Below are 23,436 nucleotides of genomic sequence, written 5' to 3' on the forward strand. Positions count from 1 at the left end.
AGAAAGAAAGAAAGAAAGAAAGAAAGAAAGAAAGAAAGAAAGAAAGATTTTTAAAAAAGAGTAATAATGTTCAAGAATTGTAGGTGCTTTTCTACTCAGTGCTTTTTATCGTGCTGATAGTCCGCGGAGATAGTACAGCTATCAGCCTTGGTACATTGATATTCTCTACCCTCTAGATCTTTTGTTAACCAGGATTTTTTTAAAACTTCTTTTCTGAGTACATATACAATTCTGAGCAAGAAATCCGTCTACTTTTGCAAAGAACTTTATAAACCCAACCCAGGGTTGCCTGAAAACCCATGGGAAATAATGTGGGTGGAGAATCTTACTCTCCCAACAACCTCTTCAGAGCCCTCACCTGGAACAAGAGCTCTTAAACAACAGGGACATTTGGTAAGGATGGTCACAATTCTGGATGTTGCGCATTCTGCAAAGTTAGCGTTGACCAAAGCTCAGTTTGGGGAATTTACTGATGTTCCTTTGTCAAGACTTGCTAGATGTGGAATCAGAGTGCAGAAAATTATGTTCTAGAAAAGAGCAGTGTGAGTGCTCACTGCCAAACTGAGAAAGCAAAGAGGAGTTGGCCAAAATCTAAGACCTTCATTAGCATACTGCTTCCTTCACTACCAGTAAGAAGTCTGTCCTTCTATATCCAGAAGTGTTCTCAAAAACAAACAAACAAGCAAACAAGGCTCTGGTCTCCAAAAATCCCTATAAGGGCATTTAAAAATGTACATGTGTTTTAGAGTTTAAGTAAAAGTTTAGGTGTTTAAGTGAAAGAAGAACAGAGTTTCCTCCACCACCTATATACTCCAGTAGTCATTTGTATAATGTATTGTTTTCTGTATTTTTACAAAAATAAAAATTCCCTAAGATGAAATGCTATGAGATGCTACTTTTCTTAAGGCCCACCTCTCATTTTTAGGGTCTTCATTACTATGCTCATTTTTCTAAAATCCAAGTATTTATTTTTTTCTTCCTTTGCATGAGAAGTATTTTTACTTCTACTGTCCAATGTCTAAACAAAGATTACTCTCTAAACAGAGTTTCTGTGATTGACTAGATATAGAAAATTTAAAAAATAGTCTACTTTTATTTTCCTGCTGCCTGATCCTTGGCTTAAGAAAAACGACTGCTGTATTGGCTTCCCAGTGGCTCTCTGCATGGCCTCACCTCCCTACAGCTCTAGAATTAAATTCTTATCCTTGGAGTGGGATGATGGAAAAAACTAACTGAGACTAGTCTTGGGTCCTAAGGAATAAGATAATAGAACTTTAAAAAAAGTGATCCAGATCCTCTTAAAAACATGGTAGCTAATGACTAGTGAAAAAAATACCTATGAATAAGAATTTACCTCTATGATTAGTTACAACAAGTAAAAAGCTTTAAGGAGTGTTTTCCATGAACTACAGTCTTTTTACTCTCCTTCATGTCAATATTGACTTTTCTTAAGCAGGATTAAATTAGATTAATACCAATGTTTTATTGTAATGTTGTTGATTGATTCACTCAACAAATATTTACTGAGTGCCCACCATGTGCCAAGCACTGCTCAGGTGCTTAAGAAACACCAATGAGCTAAGATTCCTGCTTTTGAGCAACAGAACATGTAAGTAAATTATATAGCATAGTCAGGGTACATCCAGGTCTTGTAAGTGCTAATTGTTAATTTTTTTTTGTTAAAGAAAGACCATCAAATTATATAAGCTTGGTAGACTTTAATAGAATTTGGTGTGCCTTCTTTAACAAAAAGAATGCAAAATTACAAGTGTAAAACTAGATACAAAATATTCATTTAAAGTAAGAAAAGAAATCACAATTTACACACATTAAAAAGCTCACACATAGCAAAAATATTACAAAATATTTTCATTAATTAACTATCCAACACACATATTTTAGCTGAATTGTCTTTGATCACCTTTTCATGTGATAATTTGGTAACATTTTCTATAAGGAGACTAGAAAGATAATTCTTCCCTCTAGCACGGTTAATCAAAAAAATTTTTTTAATGATTAGAAAAATCTCTTTCCATCAGGCTCTATGCTCATTGCAGAGTGTGCTTTGGATTCTCTCTCCCTCTCCTTCCCACTCTCTTTCTCTCTCTCTCTCTCAAATAAATAAAGTCTAAAAAAAATTTTTTTAAAAGGGGGGGGCACCTGGGTGGCTCAGGCAGTTAAACTCCTGACTCTTGGTTTTGGCTCAAGTTGTGATCTCGTGGTCATGGGATCGAGCTCAAATAAATAAATAAAATCTAAAAAAGTTGTTTAAAAAAGAAAAGTCTCTCTCAGCTTCACAACTTCGTTGGCCATTTCATAAAAATATTTAGGATTGATGTCAAATTTGAGGAAACCTTAATCAGTTTTCTTTAAAAGATGAGCTGTAAAATGTGGAAGAATTTCCACAAATAGTTGGCTTTATTATTTTCACACCATGTTTTTCCTCCACCACCTATATACTTTTGATGCCAAGCACCCTAGTCCATAGTCAGAAAGCAATGCACTCTGTGGCCAGCAGGCAGTAGCCATCTTCCTGGAAGCTCTTTCCACATCAGAACAGCTAGCACTAACTGAGCCATATGTACAGGGAAGTGACTGCAAAACACTAATTACATTCCACTATACCCAAACTAAATGTATCCCCAACTCAATATCCCCCTGCCAGACCTCAAAAATGTTTGCAGCCACTTCAACACCAGTTGGTACAAGGGAAAACTTGACAGGAGAGGAAGTTGGAGTAGAAACAGACGATAGTCTCAACCAATCACAGTTAAGATAGATTTGCAAATTTTACAGGAACACTTGGCCAGGTACACCCATTGCTGGTGTTTCCCCCAGGGTTTTGGAAGGGGCCTATGCAGGGAAGGAACCCTGAAGCTTAAGTTTCATTAGGGTCATGGTAAATGCACCCCTGAGATTGTTAGAAGGTGGTAAGTGCTATCTAAAAAAGGGCAGGGGATATAGGGTCTGGGATCAGGGAGTGTGATGGGTATGGCAAACACCATATGAAGCGGATGACCAGAACAGGCCTTCAAGAGAGGAAAGATTGGACTGGGCAGGGTGAGTTAACCAAGCAGATAGGCTGGGAGAAGAGCATTACAGGCAGAGGGAGATCCTTGAGCAAAGAAACTAAGGCAGGGATATGGCCAGTATGTTCTAAGAACTGCAAGAAGACTAAGGGTGGTAGAGGGAGATGGAGAGTAAATAACATGAAGTCAGAGGATTAGGGATTGACAGGGAAATGGGGAATCTTTGCAGAGCAAAAACAGGATCTAACTTAAAAGGATTATTGTGGCTGCTGGGCAGAGAGTATATACTGCAGGGAGTAACAGCAATCTAAAGAGTGGATGATGGTGGCTCAAATCAGAGTAGTAACAGTGAACATGGTGAGAAATGGTCCATTTCTATTGTTCATTCCTGAGTAATTTTACTTGCTTATTTGTGTATTTATTTGGGAAATAAAATTTGTAGCTAGGCTAGTATTTCTGAAATATGTTGTCTGTGTCTATGGGTATAAATAAATCAAATTAAATATAACTGTTCATATGCAGTATTTGTGAAGGCAGAAAAATATCAATGAAGTACTAAAGGAATTTTATTTGTATATACAGTGACCAAAACTTAAACCTTATGGGGAAAGATGACCTGAATGCGTTTTGACCTAATGTGGTTCTTTGACAGGTTTGCCCGGCATCATCCATCATATCTATTTAAGGACTTGTATAAGGTCTAGTTCAGTGCCACTATCCAGCCTTTAATACTATAAGTCTGGTTAAGAGCTAGCTGTGGAGCAACAGCAGGTTCCCAGACTGTCCATAACCGCTGGGCAGACCACCCAGGAAGCTCTTCTGTGTGAGTAGAAGGCCAAATACCAAAGCTTCAAAATACCTATGCTGTCATGGGTACAGTGCCCTCAAGAGGCAATAATAAGAAAATGACACTGCAGTGTGTTGCCAAAAGTTGGGAGGCTGTACAGGAACAGGATTTACTACTAGAGGGCCAGTAAGAACAGGAATATAAAATAGCCACACAAGGGCGCCTGGGTGGCTCAGTTGGTTAAGGGACTGCCTTCGGCTCAGGTCATGATCCTGGAGTCCCGGGATCGAGTCCCGCATCGGGCTCCCTGCTCGGCGGGGAGTCTGCTTCTCCCTCTGACCCTCCCCCCTCTCATGTGCTCTCTCTCATTCTCTCTGTCTCAAATAAATAAATTTAAAAAAATAGCCACACAAAAGTACTTGGTATATTTCAGGCAGATATAATTAAATATGTTGAAACAAGGTTAACTTACACATTGTTTTGGATTGTGATCCCCAGAATGCAGACTCTGAGGCCAAGATTTACTCACAGGAAGTGTACCGAGGAGCCTTCTCTAGGGCGACACCGGTGAGGGAGTGAGGAAATTGGGAGTGGGTAGATGAAGGTGAACTGTGATGTAGTTGCAACAGAGGCCTCTGGTGGGAGCCCTAGGGTTGGAATGGCCAGCCCTTCAGAGTCATCCAGAACTGAGGCAAGGGAGCCCCGCCTTTGCACTGTGTGGGAAACAGATGTTGGCTGCAGCCTGCCCTCAGGATGTTGGGCCTAGTCTTGGGAAACGCAGGTCCTTTACCGGGAGGGCAACTGCCCAATAAGGATATAGCTACGGCAGCTGAGGGGTGGGTATCTCAGTCTTAAAGAGGGGATTCTGGCACTGTGGCAGGCCTCCCCTGCACACACGCCTGGCCGTCCAGAGTGCAGGGTGCACAATCACACACGTGAAATCACTCAATACTCAAAGCAACTACATTTTACAGGGATGTCTCACAAAGGTTAAATGACTCGCCCCGGGGCAAATCTACTCATAAGGGGTAAGGAGATCCTCAGAAATCAAATCCTATGGTGTTTTTAATTATAAACATCCAAGTTCACTCTTACATCTAGTATTAGAGACTATCATAAGATGAAACTTAATATGAAATTTTAAGGGCACAGAAAAGTATTTTACAGTAAGAGGGTTTTTTAACCTAAGTCAAAGAACATGAAAATTAAAATGAAATATCTGTCTTATGTGAGACGCTAATTAGCCATGAAAAAAATCTGTATCTAATCAGAATTCAAAATCACGTTTGGAGATAGAAAATCAACTCTTGCTGAATTAACATTATGTGTACATTAAATCAAATAAATGTACTGTTACGTTTTTCATGTTTATAAACTTGCAAGATAATTTTTTGGAATATTCACGTTTTCTATATTTTCTCAAATGTATATTATAAATCAAACAGTAAACATGTCTAACTTAAATATTCAGATAAAGTGATAACCACAAAGCAAATATTAAAATTATGGGATTCAGGCAATGAAAACTTAATAATGAATTAGTATGTTTATACTACATACACGAAAAAGTGTTTTAGTGCCTAACAGATATCTTTAACTATGTTTAACAGGTAAGGAGCCAGTATGTTTTGTCCCAGGAAATGAAAATAAACTTAAGTGAAAACAAATTATATAGTTGTTAAACTTTATCAATCTAAATGGTATCTGGACCAAAAGACAAATAATATTTAAAAGCCCATTAAAGGGATACCTAAGAAAAAAAAAATTATTTTAAAAGAGACCCTTTAAATTTCCTAAGTTGAAGCAGAGCTCACCATTTAGCAGAAATAAATTGGGTGACTACCTGTAGGGTAGGATTTCACGTGAGAGCCAAGACTCTGATCCCAACAATATCTCTCCCACCAACTTGTCAATACTTGAAATGCCACTTAGAGATTTACTCCTTTGTCATAATTAAAATACCACAGAGGAAATGATATTCAGCCTTATAGGTTACTGATCCTTTGAGGCTGTGATTTTCAATCTCGGCTCTCTGGAATCCCTCAACAGGCTTGGGGTGGGGCTGGGAGTCGGAGGGCAAGAATGGGGAGGTCTGTGGTCCTATGTGGGAGAACAAACCTGATGAGTGAGTCTATTGGGGCAGCCACCATCCTGGTTTTAAATAGGGTAGATCCTACTTTCATTTATATAGTAGATTCCAAAAAAGAATTTTAATCTAAGAAAGATTTTTTTTTGTAAACTATCTTAGCTTGAAAGAAAGTATGGCATGCCCTTTTCAAGAGTAAATCTTGAAAAAAGGTGGTAAATGAGAACATGGGGCACCTGACAGTCTAAATTGGGGATTCAGGGCGTGGGGGTGGATAAAAACCAACAGAGGCCGAGGATGGAGAGGCGTGCAAAATGGCCAGGATAGGCTCCACAGTTAAACTAGGAGCAGGACTGCATTCCCCTGCCTTTAAGCATTTAAAGTCATATTTCAGAGGAACCTGGCTGGCTCAGTCAGTTGAGCAGCCACTCTTGATTTCAGCTCAGGTCATGATCTCAGAGTTGTGGGATAGAGCCCTGCAAAGGGCTCCCCACTTAGCGTGGAGTCTGCTTGAGATTCTCTCTTCCTTCACCCCTCTGGCCCTCCCCCACTCTAAAATAAATAAATAAATCTTTTTAAAAATTAAAGTCACATTTCATTGTTTTGTTATAATATTTCCTTTAAAGAGCTTCTCTCCCATCCCATTTTTCTGTGTCTATTGGCAAAATAAAATTTCCAAAACAAGGCGAATGGTCTACAAAAATATTTTTTTTGTATCCAATTACAATTCTCACCAAGTTCAAGATATGAAAATGTTCAAAATTATCTAGATGACAGTGGCAAGGCAAATGTGCTTGCCTGTCATGTCCTAAGCTAAGTAATTTCAATAAGCCCTTTTTACATGAGGACGTTTCAAGAAGAAACGAAACAAGGATCTCACTTTGTCTAAATTAATTTAGCGCCTAAAATTATATTTAATTGGGATTAAAGTATCAGGTATGCAGGTCCTGTCAGTAGTTGGGTATAATATGATATACTATATATCAGAGCTTGGTAAATTAAGGTTTTTGGAAGCTCCTGAGATCAATATATTTCTTTTAAAAGAAAATAAGGACTTCTTTTTGATGAGAAAAACATAGTCACATCCCCCAAATTCTGTTTCACTAGGGGAAACGAACATTTTAAGATTAAATATGACTTAGGGGCGCCTGGGTGGCTCAGTCAGTTAAGTGTCTGCCTTTGGCTCAGATCATGATCCTGGAGCCCTGGGATCAAATCCCTCATCAGGCTCCCTGCTCAGCAGAGAGCCTGCTTCTTCCTCTGCTACTCACCCCACTCGTGCTCTCTCTCTCTCGCTCTCAAATAAATAAATAAAATCTTAAAAAGAGATTAAATATGAGTTAAATCATCAGATTTCCCCAAATTCTCAGCCTCAGAAATCATATTCTCATCTTTGGATAGAGTACATGTTTTTAATGCTATTCAGTGTCTTTTTAGAATATACCAAATACGCCTATAAATTTAATTATCCCCTTAATATGAATAAGTACACTGGGTAACTAAAACCTATACAAAAGTTTGCCATCTATGGCAGTCCATTTTTATTTTAATATGTAATCCATTTTTATCATAAAACATTATTGAAATTGTACGTAGAATCTTAAGTAGGTGTAAATGTATCACTTCATTTGCACTTATTAGAAAATCTGTATTCATTTCTATGTTCAGATGATGAATTGACACTTGATAATATTCATGGTGAGTTGGGCTAACATAGATGTCAGTGGGTAATTCAGGGGACGGGAGCATATGTAGGAAGAGAATCTCAACGACTTGATCATCTCAAACACTCTGCGAAAAAGCTAATTGAGAGGTAAAAACAAATTAACTGCTATGGAGAAGGACAATCTCCCTGAGAGAGAGCGCACGTGCCTACAGCAGTAAGGTTCAGTGGTTGCATTTAGTCTGGGTAACTGCTGGGACAGTAATCCAGCTCTGGCCTGTGGACTTTCCCTGCTGACTGCCCACCTGGCAATTCTCTGGGCACCTTCAAGGCTGTCAGGACTGTGCAAGGAAAGCTGGTCTCATTACAACCAGCTCTGCATGGGAGCTGATACCCCGACCAATTGCTCTTCCCTGATTTTGAAACAGACGCAGTTTCTCTCTTCAGCGGGTCTAGGGAGGGAAGATTGTTTCTTCCTGTGCATAGAGATTTACACCTGGCTGCAAATGCCTGTCAGGAAATAGGCTGAGGTGAGTACACTGGCATTTCCCCCCAACAGTAGAAAGATGAAAGAAAAAAGAGAGAAAGAGAGGGAGGAGAGAGAGAGGAAGCCAGCCAGCCAGCAAGCAAAGAAATTAAAAATGGAAAGTAGGGTAGATGAGCAGTTTCCGTGCCTACTGCTAATAATTATCCCATGAGATGTTGGAAGGCATTCATAGGATCTCAAGTTCCTTTGCCTTTAAAATGAGCAGTCCAACACTTGCCTACCATGATAAAATCCACATATAAAAACTGATAATCTCCATCATATTTTGCCCAACATTTAAGGAATGTTCTTAAAATCATAACAATGACCTTGAATATTCCAGTTTTTCCACTCTTATCATAATTCCTTTGAAAATGAATGTCATCTTGGAACGTTTTAGTATCTGTACTTAACGCATATCCCGAATTTGTTTTTCCAATGTTTATTCAAATAATGTAGGTGAGATAACAGAGCAGCTCAGGGATTACAAATACATATCTGGGAAAAGTGGGTTAAACAGAAAAACAAAAATAAGGGCTGTGCAGTGGAAGTAAGACATAACGCACATGCAATGATGAGGCCATTCAAAAAACCTATCTTGCCACTCTTTTGTGGATAACCTCAGCTGTCTCCTTCTATTCATTTAATTGCTCCATTGATTCCTAAATATTTAAATGAATTTTCTATTAATACATACGGTCAGAAAACTTTAAACTTCTTTTTAAATGACCACCAAATAGGACATAAATCTCAAATGGATTCATGGTGCTCTTGTGCCACTGGTAGAGAAATTCCAAATTCAAATACCTAAATCCAAATTCAGATATCCAAAGCATAGGGAAGGCTAGGAGGGTATTGCAGATAAAAGTTAGCATCTTTTCTGTTATCAAATTATCCCATTTTCTAAAGATAAACAAGCCCGTGAATTAGAATGATAAAGTTGTAGTAAAAAGCTGAGAAAATCCACACCTTAGTTTCATTGTCTTCAAAAGGTGTCACATGGCTCTAATTGTACGAAAATAATCATGGACATGGGCCACGAGGGTGTTCTGGGCTTCTCTGCGTCTTCCCACAGTACCTAGGACAATGCCTTGCAGGCAGTATGTATTTGATAATGTGTGGATTTACTGCACTCTTCACTGAAATTTGTCTTTCTGTCACTGGCAGAATACAAATTGTTAGATGCATACCATACAACCCAGAAGATGAACTAGATGTCGGACCAAGATATTGTTTTAAAAATAAATCTCTGAATTATCCCTTTAACAAAGCTTAAATTTATTTATGCTGTGAGAGAACACTATAACCAAACCAAAAAACAAAAACAAAAACAAAAATGCACACTGTGGTTATGACTACATAGGGCAAACAACGTAAAAATAGAAAGGCTAAAGATCTCCAAATCACAGCCGTCTCAATCTTTTTTTTGTTTTGGTTACTAGATTCCACCATATTTCCCTTGCTCACGACCAGAGTGGATTCATGTAAAGTTAATGACGATTAAGCTTCAGGACCCTTACTTGCTCCAGCCCCGAGAGTATCGAAGTTGCTGGGAGCTATAGATTATTATAAGTAGGGAGGGGAAGCCAGCAACTCGCTAGCATTTAAGGAGTATTTCCATGTAAGTACTTCTGAGAAAAACTAAAAAAAAGTCTCAAAAGAAAGGGTCTAAATCTCCAACCCTCCATGAATTTGTTGTGATTTACTTTCTCAATCTAAATAAATATCCACTTTCAGGCCTAATTTTAAATAGGTTCCTCTCCCCCCAAATTATATAAGCTCTAGACCTCACAGAAACTGGATCTGCCTCCACTGACAGCAAATGGAAGGCAACCCACGGAGCATTATTGACCAATTGTGTGTGAAAAGCACTAATTCTAGTGAAAAGACTTCCCTGTACCCATCTTCCCCTCGTTTCCCCTGTGCTGTCTCCCACCCACTCATACATCCCACATTCTTGTTCATCAATTCTCTGTCACAATCACCCAACTTCCTTCTAGTTTTTCCACCCACCATCCCTTAAAGCTTTGCTAATACCCTTTCCTATCAGTCCTTTCTTTCCTGCTCTCCCAGGGAAACGCTAACATTTCTGACAGCATCTCCATGGGGACGAAGAGGGGGAGTTGCAAGGAAGAACAGGACTGGAAAAGCAGAAGTCATTGAGCCATGGCTATAGCAGATGTTCTCAAAGTGGCTGGGGGGGCGGGGGCGGTGTAGTATTGACAGAGGATGTAAGGTAAGTGAAGGTTTGGACTAGTAAGCAATAACTCCAAAAACCTGAAGGACTTCATAAATTATGGTGCACACTGAGTGTGACTACTAAAGCTAAAAACAGTAAGATTTCATCAACCAAAAAGGTCCTATGATGTGAAGGCAAGAGAGTGTACCAGAATTAAAAAAAAAAAAAAAAAAAAGCACACTGTGGTTATGACTACATAGAGCAAATGAATGCATATGGAAATGATATGCACAAGTGAGAATGGTCATATAATAAATAACGTGATTATGAGTGACATAACTTTTTCTTAAAATTTCCCTAATATTGTTATGTTTTCAATTTTTTTACAGGAAATTTTCCCATACCAGGGATGGACATTTAGGTTGTTCTCAGTCTTTTTGTTTTTATGTCCATTTAAACTCAGTACTGTACCATGCCATGTAATTGCACAAATGGGACTGAGGCTATATGGAATACAGAGTATGTCCTTTTGAGAGGCGACCTCAAAAGCTAACCAAAAGCTAACCTTAGTCACTAACCAAAAGCTCCTATTTCTAAGTTATCAATGAAAGATACAATGAGGATGAGAACCTCAGTGAAGAGGAGAAGACAACCATGATTTTGAATCATACCTGGCCTTCAGCCCATAGTTGAGAGCCACTGCTCTAGAAGATGATGACAACACCATCCATTATTTTGGTTCTTAAAGCTGAGCCATGGATATGTGTGTATATATATACATACACACACACACATATGTGCATATGTATATAAACATAGATGTGTAATATACATATACATACATATTCAACAGAGTGAATATCAATATCAATATCATCAAACAGAAAATTAGAAAGATGATCATCCCAATTTATTTTATTAATCAGGCACTTTTCTAAGATCAAAATGGATAGAAAAGGGGATAAGTAAGTTTCACTAGAGCCATGCCTTTGAGTTATAAATAGAAAACATTTTATTGATATATCATCTAATACTCTACATAGGACACACTGTAAGGTGGGATAAAGTTGTTCATAACCACAGAAGATAGGGTCTTGGCCACAGTAAGTCAGAGGTAACTGTGTTGGAGATGTTGCTTCAAGGAAGGGCAGCTCACCCACAGCCCACGGGAAACCAGAGTTTGGCCAGACAACAGATACAAATGGATTCTGGAATTAACAAAGGATGGCATGCTGTGGCCTTTGCTCAGTATCTCTTCAGCTGGAATTAGCAAGTTCTCCCCCACTGAGGAGGAAGTACAGAAAAAGGTCTCGATTCTAAAATTTGCAGTTCTGAATATTTGCGATATGCTTTGCTAGTCCGTTTTTATCACTACTATCTGGCTATTTCAGACATAAGAACTGGTTTAGAAAATTACAGATCTCAGTTTCTTTTCCATCAGTCCAAACATGTATTCCCAACAAGTTCAAGTTACTACAAGCCATCACTGAATACAAACTTTGGAAGAGATGCACAGTAGCACACCATCATATAGTGTTTCTATGAAACAAACATGACAGGCATAAATGACTTCAAAGAGAATAGGTAACAGTAAAACGTAATAAAATAATTAGGAAGTGAAGACTATTACCTTTGATTTTAATGTGACCTACTTAATTTTAAGTTTATATAATTTTTAATTATGGCTGTATTTAACAACTGGCTTACAAAATTCCTGAAAGTTTAACAATCAGCAGTCTCAACCAGTAGAAGCAAGATTCAGCTTATCAAACTCATTAAATCAAAACCTCTGGGGATGACTGGGTGGCTCAGTCGGTTGAGTGTTAGGCTCAGGTCACGATCTCAGGGTCGTGAGATCAAGTCCTACATTGGCTCTGCACTCAGCAGGAAATCTGCTTGAGAGTCTCTCTCTCCCTCTCCCTACACCCTTCCCCTACCCCTGCTTGCATGCTCTCTCTCTACTATCTCTCTAAAATAAAAATAAATAAATCTTTAAAAAAAGGAAAGAAAAAAAAAAACAACCTCTGGAGGTGGGGGCACTGATATTTTGGGGGGTTTTTTTTGTTTGTTTTTTTCAAACACTTGATTTCTTTTTTATTAACATATAATGTATTATTTGTTTCAGGGGTAAAGGTCTATGATTCATCAGTCTTATATAATTCCCAGTGCTCATTACAACACATACCCTCCCCAATGTCCATCACCCAGCCACCCCAACTCTCCTACTCCCCTCCACTCCAGCAACCCTCAGTTGTTTTTTAAAAGGTCTCCAGATGATTCTAATGTGGCAGCCAGGATTGAAAGACCAGTGGTCTATGCTAAAGCCTGATGGGGCTGATGTCCAGGTTTCTTGGAATATGAGAAAAGGAATTTATTGCCTGAGAGAAATTGGATGTTCCAAAGGGGAAAATTGGGGAGAAAGGAGAGAAGCTGAGTACTTCATGGGAAAAGAATGATAAAGACGGAGGATGTCTTGGGAGTAGGGAGAGGGAACTCAGATATCTAAGACTAGGATGACTAACCATTCTGTTTTGCCTGGGACTGAGAGACTTCCTGGATGTGAGGTTTTCAGTGCTACAATCAGGAAAGTCCTGGGCATATGAATGGAGGCACTGGATTTTTCATTTTAATTAGTTTTTATTAATTTAAATTTAAATAGTTACATGTGGTTAGGGGCTACTATATTGGACAATAAAGGGAGTCTAAACAAACACAAGAAGATGGTTTCTTTGCATATATATATTTCCTCTTCTGTTTGCTAGTATGGAAAGAATTATGAAGCATATTAAAAAAGAAATATATGAGAGTAGTAACTCAGATCCTAAAGTTAAATATTTGCTGTCAAGCCCATGTGCTAATGTGAACATGTGATAAAAATTATTCAGAAATATGCAACAAACTTGTGAGAAAAAAAAAAAAAACTTTTCTTTTTTCCAGGACATATGATGGTTGCTGATACAAATGAATGGGGATAAATGGTATTAAGGCAAACATGCTCCCTCACCTAGCTCCTCTCTTAATCAATAGCAAGTACTTTGCAAAATGTTGGAATAGATCTGTAACCAAGTCAGAAATCAGGAAAAGAAAAATGCTACTGGATGATCAGAGCCCTTGACCTTGATGTCTTGAACATCACTTCCTAAACCTTTGGCTGACTAGCAGACTATGGAAAATAAATTATCATGTTTATTGTGGAATTACATTTCCCCAAAGGTCAATTTTTGCATGGTAGTATTCTCATTCCAAATGCAAACATGGGAATGTCATTTTAAAGAATTATAGATAGAAAATATGATGTTCATAATTACAATATAAAGTTTATATTTGTAGACTAAAACTGAATATTAAGAAAGAGGAATTATAGAAATAAAGACTGATCAAAATATAATTACTTTGAATGTTATCACATTCAAAAATATAAATATAATCAAAAGAAAATGATGAGTTGTAATAGTTTGTTCCTTCAATGGAAAAAAAGGCCATCCATTGAGTAATTCAATTTTTTTTCTCTCGAAATGTGGGATGTGAAATTATTAGAACAACATTAACTTGACATTACTTAACATTAACTTAACATTAACTTGAGGATACTCGATTACGATAAACAAAAGTATTTAAATTCTGTAACTTTCAGTACTTAATCCACTTTAACCAAGTATGAGTTACTTTTTTTCTCTTCCAGAGATGCAACAGCAAAAGTAGCCTAGGACATTTAGCCACCTTGTCCCGACAAATAACCAATTCACCTTTTTTCCCAGTATATTCTTAAGTATTGATTTTACCAAGGGAACTCAGATATGTGTCATACTTATCCAATACAGATCCTTTTCCTTGGAAATGTAGTTTGAACATCAGTCAGTCACCTGGCCTTTCACCTCTAATTCCTGTTGCCACTGTCTGTCAATTATTAAAGCCTTTCCCATTTCTCTAAATAAGTTATTTTTTTAAAACTGAAATACTGGGTGACTCCTGTTAAAAATATATGTTTCTTGGAAAAGTATGCAATGTTCACATGATTAAATATCTTCATTAAAATTACTTTTCTGAGTTGAAAACAGTTAAAGTTTATAAATCCACTTTTCAAATGCCTCTAGGTTTCTTCTTTTAAAGCATACTCCCTGAATGGTAGTATTAGCACTTGTAAGCCAAACTCTGGTTTGAGAAAGACAACATTAAAAGAAATTCAAGCTGAGTGGCATTGTTAGAAGGGTCTTCAAATGGAGCAGAGTGTTTTCATCTCTAGCTGAACCCAGTGAGAGTTGCAGAATGACACCCACCTTGAGCTGCAGGTCTCCTGGGATAAGAGTGTTTGCTGGAAGGCTTTTAATGTGTTGGTAGACATAAGAGGAGAATTGCTCCTGCTCAGCCTGTAATTGGGGGCCAAGTTTAGAGAGATGACCTCTGTTACTTTTGATAGCTGTCTGCAATTCATCAATCAGCCTGCTCACCTGAAGGGGTTAAATTACAAGGGTTGTTAGCAAGAAGTAATTGTTGATGTCACACTTATTAGATCTTTGAGTACCTAGTTTGATGGGAGGGAAAATGACTTCAGTATAAGAATCTGAGTATAGAGCTATCTTCAAGTAAAGAGAACAGAAGAGATACGCATCCTTCATCAGCTCATTTTATTTATGGGAAAATTTATAACCTTTGCACTTCACTCATATGGAATAGATAGCCATTTACAAATGTTGAATAAAAAATGTCTCTGGGTATGAGAAGAAACAGGCACCTGACAAGTTTGCAAAGGACTCCTAAACTGCTTAACAGAATAAAGTCTTCCTAAGACTTCAATTAATCCAATATATGTACTACTGGCAATATTTAATTTTATTATATGAACACTGTGTTATGTAAATTTATGTTTTCTCTAATAGATTGGATTCTTACACAAACACTAGTTGATATATGGTAGTGACCAAAAGAGATTAAAAGCAGAAATTCACTTTATTTGTGGCCCCTTAAAGTGATTAAATTAGACCCATCTAGCATTATGAATGACTTTGAATAGAGCACGGGCTTTTGAAATAATGCGTTAAAAATCATGGCTCTTCCATTTACTGACTTATAGACTGTGAGCAGGTAATAAAACCCTATCTGTAATGAAGAATAATAACAGCCTTATCATATTAAGAATTAAATAAGATTACAGAATGAATGACACAATGTCTAACCTATAGTAATGTGCCTAGTGCACATTATATTATTATAGTATTTTCTTTTTTAAATCTAGATGTTTTCTGCATATCAAGTTTTAATTGTTTTTCTCAGTCTATCTTTCCTATCCCTACCCTTACTTCACATAATGCAGATAAAAATTTGAAATTATTTGCTACCTAAATTCTCTGTCTCACTTCTATGTCCATAGTAAAAAATGGGAAAACTTTCTCCAAGAGTATCCCTTGTACAGACATCTCATCCTCTTTTTCTCTTTCAACTGAAAATATGGTATTTGTCCCAGTCTGTACTCAACTCTGATGTTCTATCCATAATTTCTATCCCTTCTACAGATGATTCCGAGAAGTCAATGAAAGCAAATTTGTACTATTATCCATATAACTTGAATATTAATTTTTCTACTCTACCTAGTTAGTTCAAGATCATATATTGTTATATATTGTTATCAAGATCATATATTGTTATATATATACATACACACACACACACACACACATACACTTTAATGACATTTAGCTTTCCCCAAGAACTTTAGAAGCATTATGTGCATATAAACAAGCTAATTTAAATGATTCCTATTTTTCTTTGGTCTTCCATATCTCTTTAATTTGTCCCTATGTCATCAATCATCTAGTCCCTTTATTATTTTTTTACTTTCTTTTTTTTAATTTTTTTTTTTTAAGATTTTATTTATTTGACAGACAGAGACAGCGAGAGAGGGAACACAAGCAGGGAGAGTGGGAGAGAGAGAAGCAGGCTTCCCATGGAGCAGGGAGCCCAATGTGGGGCTCGAGCCCAGGACCCTGGGACCACGACCTGAACCAAAGGCAGACACTTAATGACTGAGCCACCCAGGCGCCCCTTTAATTTTTTTTTTTTTTTAAGTAGGCTCCACACCAGGCATGGAGCCCAATGCAGGGCTTAAACTCAGGACCCTGAGATCAAGACCTGAGCTGAAATCAAGAGTTGGATGCTTAACCGACTAAGCCACCCAGGTTCCTCTCATCTAGTCCCTTTAAAAAATCCTTCTCTTACATTAAGGACTGGCAAACTTTTTCTCTAAAAGGGACAGATAATAAATATTTTCAGTTTTGTGGGCCATAAGGTTTCCATCAAAACTGTTTGACCCTGCAATTGTATTTTGAAAGCAGCCACAGATAACATGTAACAAGTGGATGTGACTGTATTCCAATAACACTTTATTTAGAAAAATAATCAATAGACTGAATTTGGCCCTACCACTGTAGTTTGCCAACCCTTCTTCCAAATTCATATATTTCTTCTCCTTCCTTCCTTTTCTTACAAGTAATACTCTGGTCCAAGCCCTCATCTCCTCATCCTTTCCCCCTCAGTACCAAAACACCTACAGAGTGGTCTCTCTGTCCCTGGTCTCTCCACCTCAAATTCATCCTGCCACCTCCACCGAATTAATCTACCTCCAATAGCATATTGAACCCTCCAGTTGCTCCCTGCTTCCTTAGCTTGGTATTCAAGATTAAAAACCTTTTCTACTTTCTGGAATGAATTTCTGTGCTTTCCATAGTACTGTTAATTCTACTATAAAGTTGTAACATTTAAAATACAGAAATAATAAATAATCCAATATTAAATTAGCCAATGTTTCCAGCCTAATCTTCGCCACTACCCTCCAGTATTATCCTCAGAAATGATGGATAATAATATCTATCATACCAAAATTAGAGACCAAAACAGGCGAAGTGACTTGCTCTTATAGTTGACAAAATTTAAATCCAAGAACCAAAGGCCTTACATAGACTCCAGATGCCATTTCTGCAAAGCACTGATCCTCTCTGAACTTATCCTCAGCCCCAGCATCATATGATTCAAAAAGATTTAATTTTATGTAGTCTTTAAAGTATACTAAGTATCATGCAATGTATTATGCTAGTCAATAATTACTGTTCTCTTCAATCTTATGTACTGTACTTTATACTATAGTGAGCCACCAAAAAAAAAAAAAATGGAATTTCAGGCTTTGATTTGAGAACATTTTTATACATGACTGGTTTTACTGTCACAATCCATAGCCTTTCACAGATAGGGGATTTCATGTGACATCAGAAATCAACCAACCATACAATTGATGATGTCATTTGCATTCTAAAGGGTTATTGGTTAAAGCCTTAAAAGTTTCATTTGCTATGAATCCTTTGTTGCTTCAAAAAATTTCTCTATCATTTTTGCTATTTTCAATCATCCCATGATTATCTGTTAATGTATGTGAAGTATAATTACATCAATTATCACCTGTTTTTTTTAAAAAATAAGTTAAAACTATCAAAAAAGATGCCCTAGCAAAAATTAACATATCTCAAAATAGGAAAAAATGTATCAAGAATCCTGCCATTGACATTTTGGTAAAATTTCTATCCAATCTTACTAAAACTTTGTTACTTTACATATTCATAAGGTCTTTTATCCCCAAAGTGCTACATTTTGTTCTCAGTTATTATGATAACATATTACCCTTAAAGATAACCCTACACATGAAATAACTCATATACCAAAATTGGGTAGGTAATACAATAATCCTGAATTATTTTACATAATATGATTTTTTTTTCAAATCACAGATGTTGCTAGAAGGGGAAAAATGCTCTTTAAAATTCTTCATCATGAATCTTTTTTTCCTGCAAATCCTTTTTTTTCTCTCTCTCTCTACAAAGGCAATGTGAATAGGGGTAAAAGAAGACAAAACTTGACCTTTTGTGATCCCAGCATTAATGGGTCTGTTCATAATTCAATCTATGTGTGTGTGGGAGCATCCATGTGGAAACATAGAGGCCTGAGAGACATAAAGCCTTTCCCTTTAAACATTATCTGACCCTATCAGTCCCATTCACAAAAGAAGGCTTACGTATGCATATGTTGAAAAAATGCACCATCTCATTGTGCAGCAGAAAGCCTACACATTCTACTCTTCATTCTCCGTGGAAATGCAGCACGGAAGTGACACTTGTACAGAATTTGGGAGAGTGACAAATGAGCAGAAGGTAGCAAAAAAAAAAAAAATGAGTATTCGATGAGGAAAAAGGCCCAACTTCTGAAAGAATGCAAATGCACACCTGTCTATAAACATAGAGGTTTTTTTGCTTCAAAACCTACATTGGGTAGTTTGGTCATGTTTTTATGACATATTCATGTACCCTTGAATTTATTAAATTCTCAAGATGATTTAGATTTAGCATAAAATATTATTCTGTTTCTAATCATTCCAAAATGTATGCACTTTGAAGTTGTATGTTCTGAATTACACATTCTGTATATTGTAATTTTGCTATTAGCAATGATGCTTTGAGGAGCTCCTGGTTTTTCTAATGATGAGTTCAGCTCTTGGACTGATTGCTGTGTGGCCTTGAGTCCATCTATATTAGTAAGGAGGACTCCAGAGAACTTTGCACTAAATTATCACTTGAAATCAGCACAAAAGGCAGCAGCCTCTATCCTAGGAATGTCATCTTGGCATGCAACACACAGGGAATGGTCTCAAAGCCAGGTCAGTGCTTAAACTTAAGACCAAAAAACTTTCTAATTTATGACATAATTAAGAAGAACCAGAAATGGGGCAGGGAGATGAAAATGGGTATTTTAAATTTCCTAAAATCTCTTCTTTCTTTCAGGCCCAAGGGTACAGTGTTTTTTAGGTTAAAAAGAAATGTAACCCAGATTTGATGAACAAAGATTAGAAAAGATATGAGAATCTATGAGCAAAGTTAAGTATCTCTTGATTTAGAAAGATGGGCTGCAATGTAGCTACCAGGGAACTTGAAGTGTGTACCACCTCTTATTCACACCACTTCAAATACTCTCAACTTCTTAATAGCTTCTAGAACTCTTCTGAGATGGAAAATATCTCAGAAGGAGATTTATCTTGCTTCCAGCCAGAGGTCCATTACATGTGCCATCTTTAAGCCTATTCAAGAGTCTAACATTCATGGAGGAAGGGGCGATTAAAAGAGAGACTTTTAAAAATTTTTAACTCTAGTGTAGTTTACATACAGTATTATATTAGTCTCAGTGTATAATATAGTGATTCAACAGTTCCATATAGTACTCCGTGTTCATCAACGTAAGTTACTCTTAATCCCCTTCACCTAAAATAGAAACATTTTGAATGTCTTTATAATTCACCTGGCAATAGGTTATGTTGATGGCAACAAAAATAATGTCAAATATACATTTTGAGGAAGCAATGAGAATGTGCTTCACAGGCTTCTAACCACAGGAGCATAATGAACCAAAGGTCCCAGCTATTGTGCTCTGAAATCCATCACCAAGTTGGTATCAATGGCTGAGGATACTGAGGTAGATCTAACTCAGGGAGTCACAGGACTCCTCTGAAGGACAACTTTAGGTTAAGGATACACCACCAGCTTCACCAAACCTTCCTTAGACTACCACTGTCTAAGAGGCTTCCCTCCAGTCTTCCTTTCCTCTCTCCTTTACTTGTGTTCAAGCCTGCATTTCAGTCTGACAGGTCTCCTGGCCTTACCCAGAGCTCTCTCCATTTTTTCTCATAGGCATTTCTTCTAATAAAATACATACACATTTAATACTATCTTGGTATTTACTTTCCAGAGAACCTGGAATAACTTTTAAACCAACAATAACAAATTATACACACGTTTCTAATAAACCATTTCCCAAAAAGTAGTTTAACACATAACACACCTCAAAGTAATCTTATGAAACATACATTATTATTATTCCCAGTTTTCATGTGGAAAAATTACATGAAATAAAACAAGATCATGTCTATGGTCTTAAGATAAAACCACAGACAGCAGAAATCTAAATCCAAATCTCAGATTTTGTGATATTTAGTTTGGATTTTGAAATATATCTAGAAATACAATATTTTTCTAAAAAATAAACTGTGGGCAAAATAAATTTTGAAGTAATTCTCCCCTCCCAGATTTTTCATTTCTCTTCACCATCATGATTTCACATTTCTGTATATGAATTAGGACCAAAACTTGATGTCACTTACTTTTTCTAACCAAACACTGGAAATTACACATCAAGATTAGTATAATCACTTTCAAAGTAATGACATAGAAATTATTCCCATAGTGTATAGAATATATTTAGAAACTATTACACACATACACACACATACACACACACACAACACACAACATATACTCCCTTTATTGTGTATTTGATTTTTTAAGCAAACAAAAGATATTTGAGACATAACTGATCAAGCAAATATGTGACCAAATAAAGCACTGTATGAGAACGCTGAAGTATATGAATATTAAATAAACATTAAGATGATAATAAAGAAGAAATACCAAATAAGCATAAATACTGCAAGATATTCTAGAAAAGACAATTTTCATTTCCACTGTTGCTAACAAGGTGGCATTTAAAATGATATATTTAGCATAATGATAATTTCCCTGGGCCACTTCAAGTTTTCATTTCCACTGAAATTGCAGTTTTGCATAAAATATCAAAGAGCAAAATAATTATATTTAAAAGGCAGAAAATATCAAATCTGTTCATTCTTTTAGATTATTTTAGATTTAATCTCTAATAATAATTTGTTATTATAGGTATAACTTTAATGATACTCATTAAACTAGAGATAATTATTTGTATTTCTTAAAGTTTACCATATCAAGATTCATGACAGATTCAATTTAAATTATGGTGAAAATGTAATAAAACTCTCCAACTGTGATAAAAACATTTTCCAAATGAGTAGAGGACAATATTTTTTTAATTTATAACTGAAAATCTCGTCTTTTAACTTGTTAATATTAAGTGGAATGAGTGAGACTGTAACTTAAATTTATACAATTGTTATTTGCTACATCTTAGAACCTCTTCAACTGAATTTTTCTTAGGAAATATTCTCTACTGAGATTACCAATCTATGTTAATAATATAGTCTTTAAAATTGGACATCTATAAGTCCCAAAGATTAACATAGTATCTAATTCAAAGATTTGAATTCACTCAGGAAGATCTGATGTATTGTACCTGTTCATTTTTCATATCGTACATAGTTAGCAGAACAGACGCAATCATAATGACAAGAAAATATTAAAGTCCCAAAGCTTGGGTAGATTTCCCTGCCAAAGTGTTGAAAGAGAATTACATGAAAGTTTAATTTTTAAATATTCACATTACCTTATTCTTTAAGTTGATTATGATTTTGATTTTATTTACTGACAATGGTACCTGGGAATTAGCAAATTCATGATCTCTCCTCAGAAAGATTAAATGCTTTTGCATTCCAGGAACCTACATAAAAATCATTTTTTCCTTTTGTCTGAAACCAATTTTTTATTATTATTTCATTTATGGAATATGCTGTCAACTTCACAGCACGAGCATTGGAGAGAAGAAGCTTTGCTCTAATAGTTCTTCATTACAATATTGCCTACAGAAGCTTATGATTGCTTGACATTTGTAAACTATAGTTTTTCCTTGATAAGAGATAACATTGTTAGCATTTCTAAAATTCAGAACAATAATTTCATTTCTAGAAGTCAGAAAATAAAAATAAGATCTAATACTTAGTCAAAGTTCAATAAGATTTTAATGTTTTTCCTATGTTAGCATTCTTTATAATTTCCAGAGTCAACTTGCATGCAATAATTTCCTAATTTAAGAAATTTATGAGAAAGTTTTCAGAAATATTTTTCAGAAAATTACAGTATTTATTCTTTCAAGCATATAATTATTTTTCAAGCTGCCTATATCGATAAAGTGATTCCAGTTTTGACCAATTTTTTTCATTTTGTTGCTATCAGATAACTATAGTTGGTTCACTATCAGACCCAAGTAAAATATGTTTTAATTTTTAAATTAGCACTCATTGTAATTTTATAATACAGTTTAAAAAGTAAGTGTCTTACTTCTTGTGCCTTATGGTGTTCCTTTGCTGTCATTGAAAGAATTACTTTTTCAGTAATTTTTTCTTTCTGTTCATCTACAGCCAGGTTCAACTAGAAAAAATAAATAAATTGCATGAAAATAGGTACCTATTGACACCTAACTACAACATTTCTTCAAACAACCAATTTCGCATAATCATGGAAGGTGATTTAAAATTAATTTGGCCCACATTTATATGAAAATGAACCCCATTTAGATTAAGCTGAAAGTACATTTTTATATTTAAAACATTTAACACTGAAATTTTCACTTCCACTTTTATTGTTTATAAGTTTACTAAAATATGATTTGGGAGGGGGTCCTTAATTGCAGACATTTGACACCAACGATTACTTTTTTAAAGTATTTTATCAAAATGAGCATAGCAATTTTTTTAATTAGGCTGATATTTCCTATTAAAATTTCTCATTGACAGTAGGGAATAAATTGGCTGCTGTTACATCAGGATAAAAATTCAAGAACAAAAACCAAAAGCAAATGTCAATTCAAACACTCTAGAGTGGTTCAAAATGATTTATAATATTTCAAGACAAGAAATTATGTATCTTAAACACCTGAACAGTTACCTGCAACCTGATCCATTTACAAAGCCAGGGAAAGGTCTTCTACTACTGCTCCTAACTCATACGTTATAAAAAGGTGAACGTGGTCCATTCTGTGTTTCTTTTTAAATAATCTCCATCGAAACAAAATGCTATTTTCAATGAAGGAAAAATGCTGAACTCACACAATAACATTGACTCAGCTGGTATTAGTAGAAAGAAAGAAACAGCCTAATACAAAACTTTCTGAACTAGAATATTTAACAATTCTTAAGCAATGGACTTGCCATATTGTATCTCCCTATTGAGGATAAAGAATAATGACCATGTTTTTTGTTTTGTTTTGTTTGTTAATGTTGTTGTTGCTTTTTTTTTTTTTAAGATTTATTTATGTATTCTAAAGAAAGACAGCATGAGCAGGAGGGGCAGAGGGAGAGGGAGAGAGAATCTCAAGCAAACTCTGCACTGAGTGCAGAATCCGACACAGGGCTCGATCCCAGGACCCTGAGATCA

At 36.0% G+C, this 23,436-nt stretch overlaps 1 protein-coding gene across 1 annotated transcript in view; it reads right to left on the reverse strand.

Annotated features, from left to right (window-relative positions):
* Positions 1–22,408, reverse strand: part of LOC118015724 (doublecortin domain-containing protein 1-like) — a 27,240-nt gene extending 4,832 nt beyond the window's left edge. The window contains exons 1-2 of the mRNA XM_035012490.1: positions 22,342–22,408; positions 14,548–14,718 (exon numbers count right to left, since the gene is read on the reverse strand). Of these exons, the coding sequence (XP_034868381.1) occupies positions 14,548–14,718; positions 22,342–22,374 (204 nt within the window). The 5' untranslated portion in view covers positions 22,375–22,408. The remainder of the gene's footprint in view (positions 1–14,547; positions 14,719–22,341) is intronic.
* Positions 22,409–23,436: the final 1,028 nt, after the last annotated feature.

This window comes from Mirounga leonina, unplaced genomic scaffold (genome assembly GCF_011800145.1).
Source record: "Mirounga leonina isolate KUSES-001 unplaced genomic scaffold, KU_Mleo_1.0 Mir_166, whole genome shotgun sequence".
In the NCBI taxonomy this organism is placed as follows: Eukaryota; Metazoa; Chordata; class Mammalia; order Carnivora; family Phocidae; genus Mirounga; species Mirounga leonina.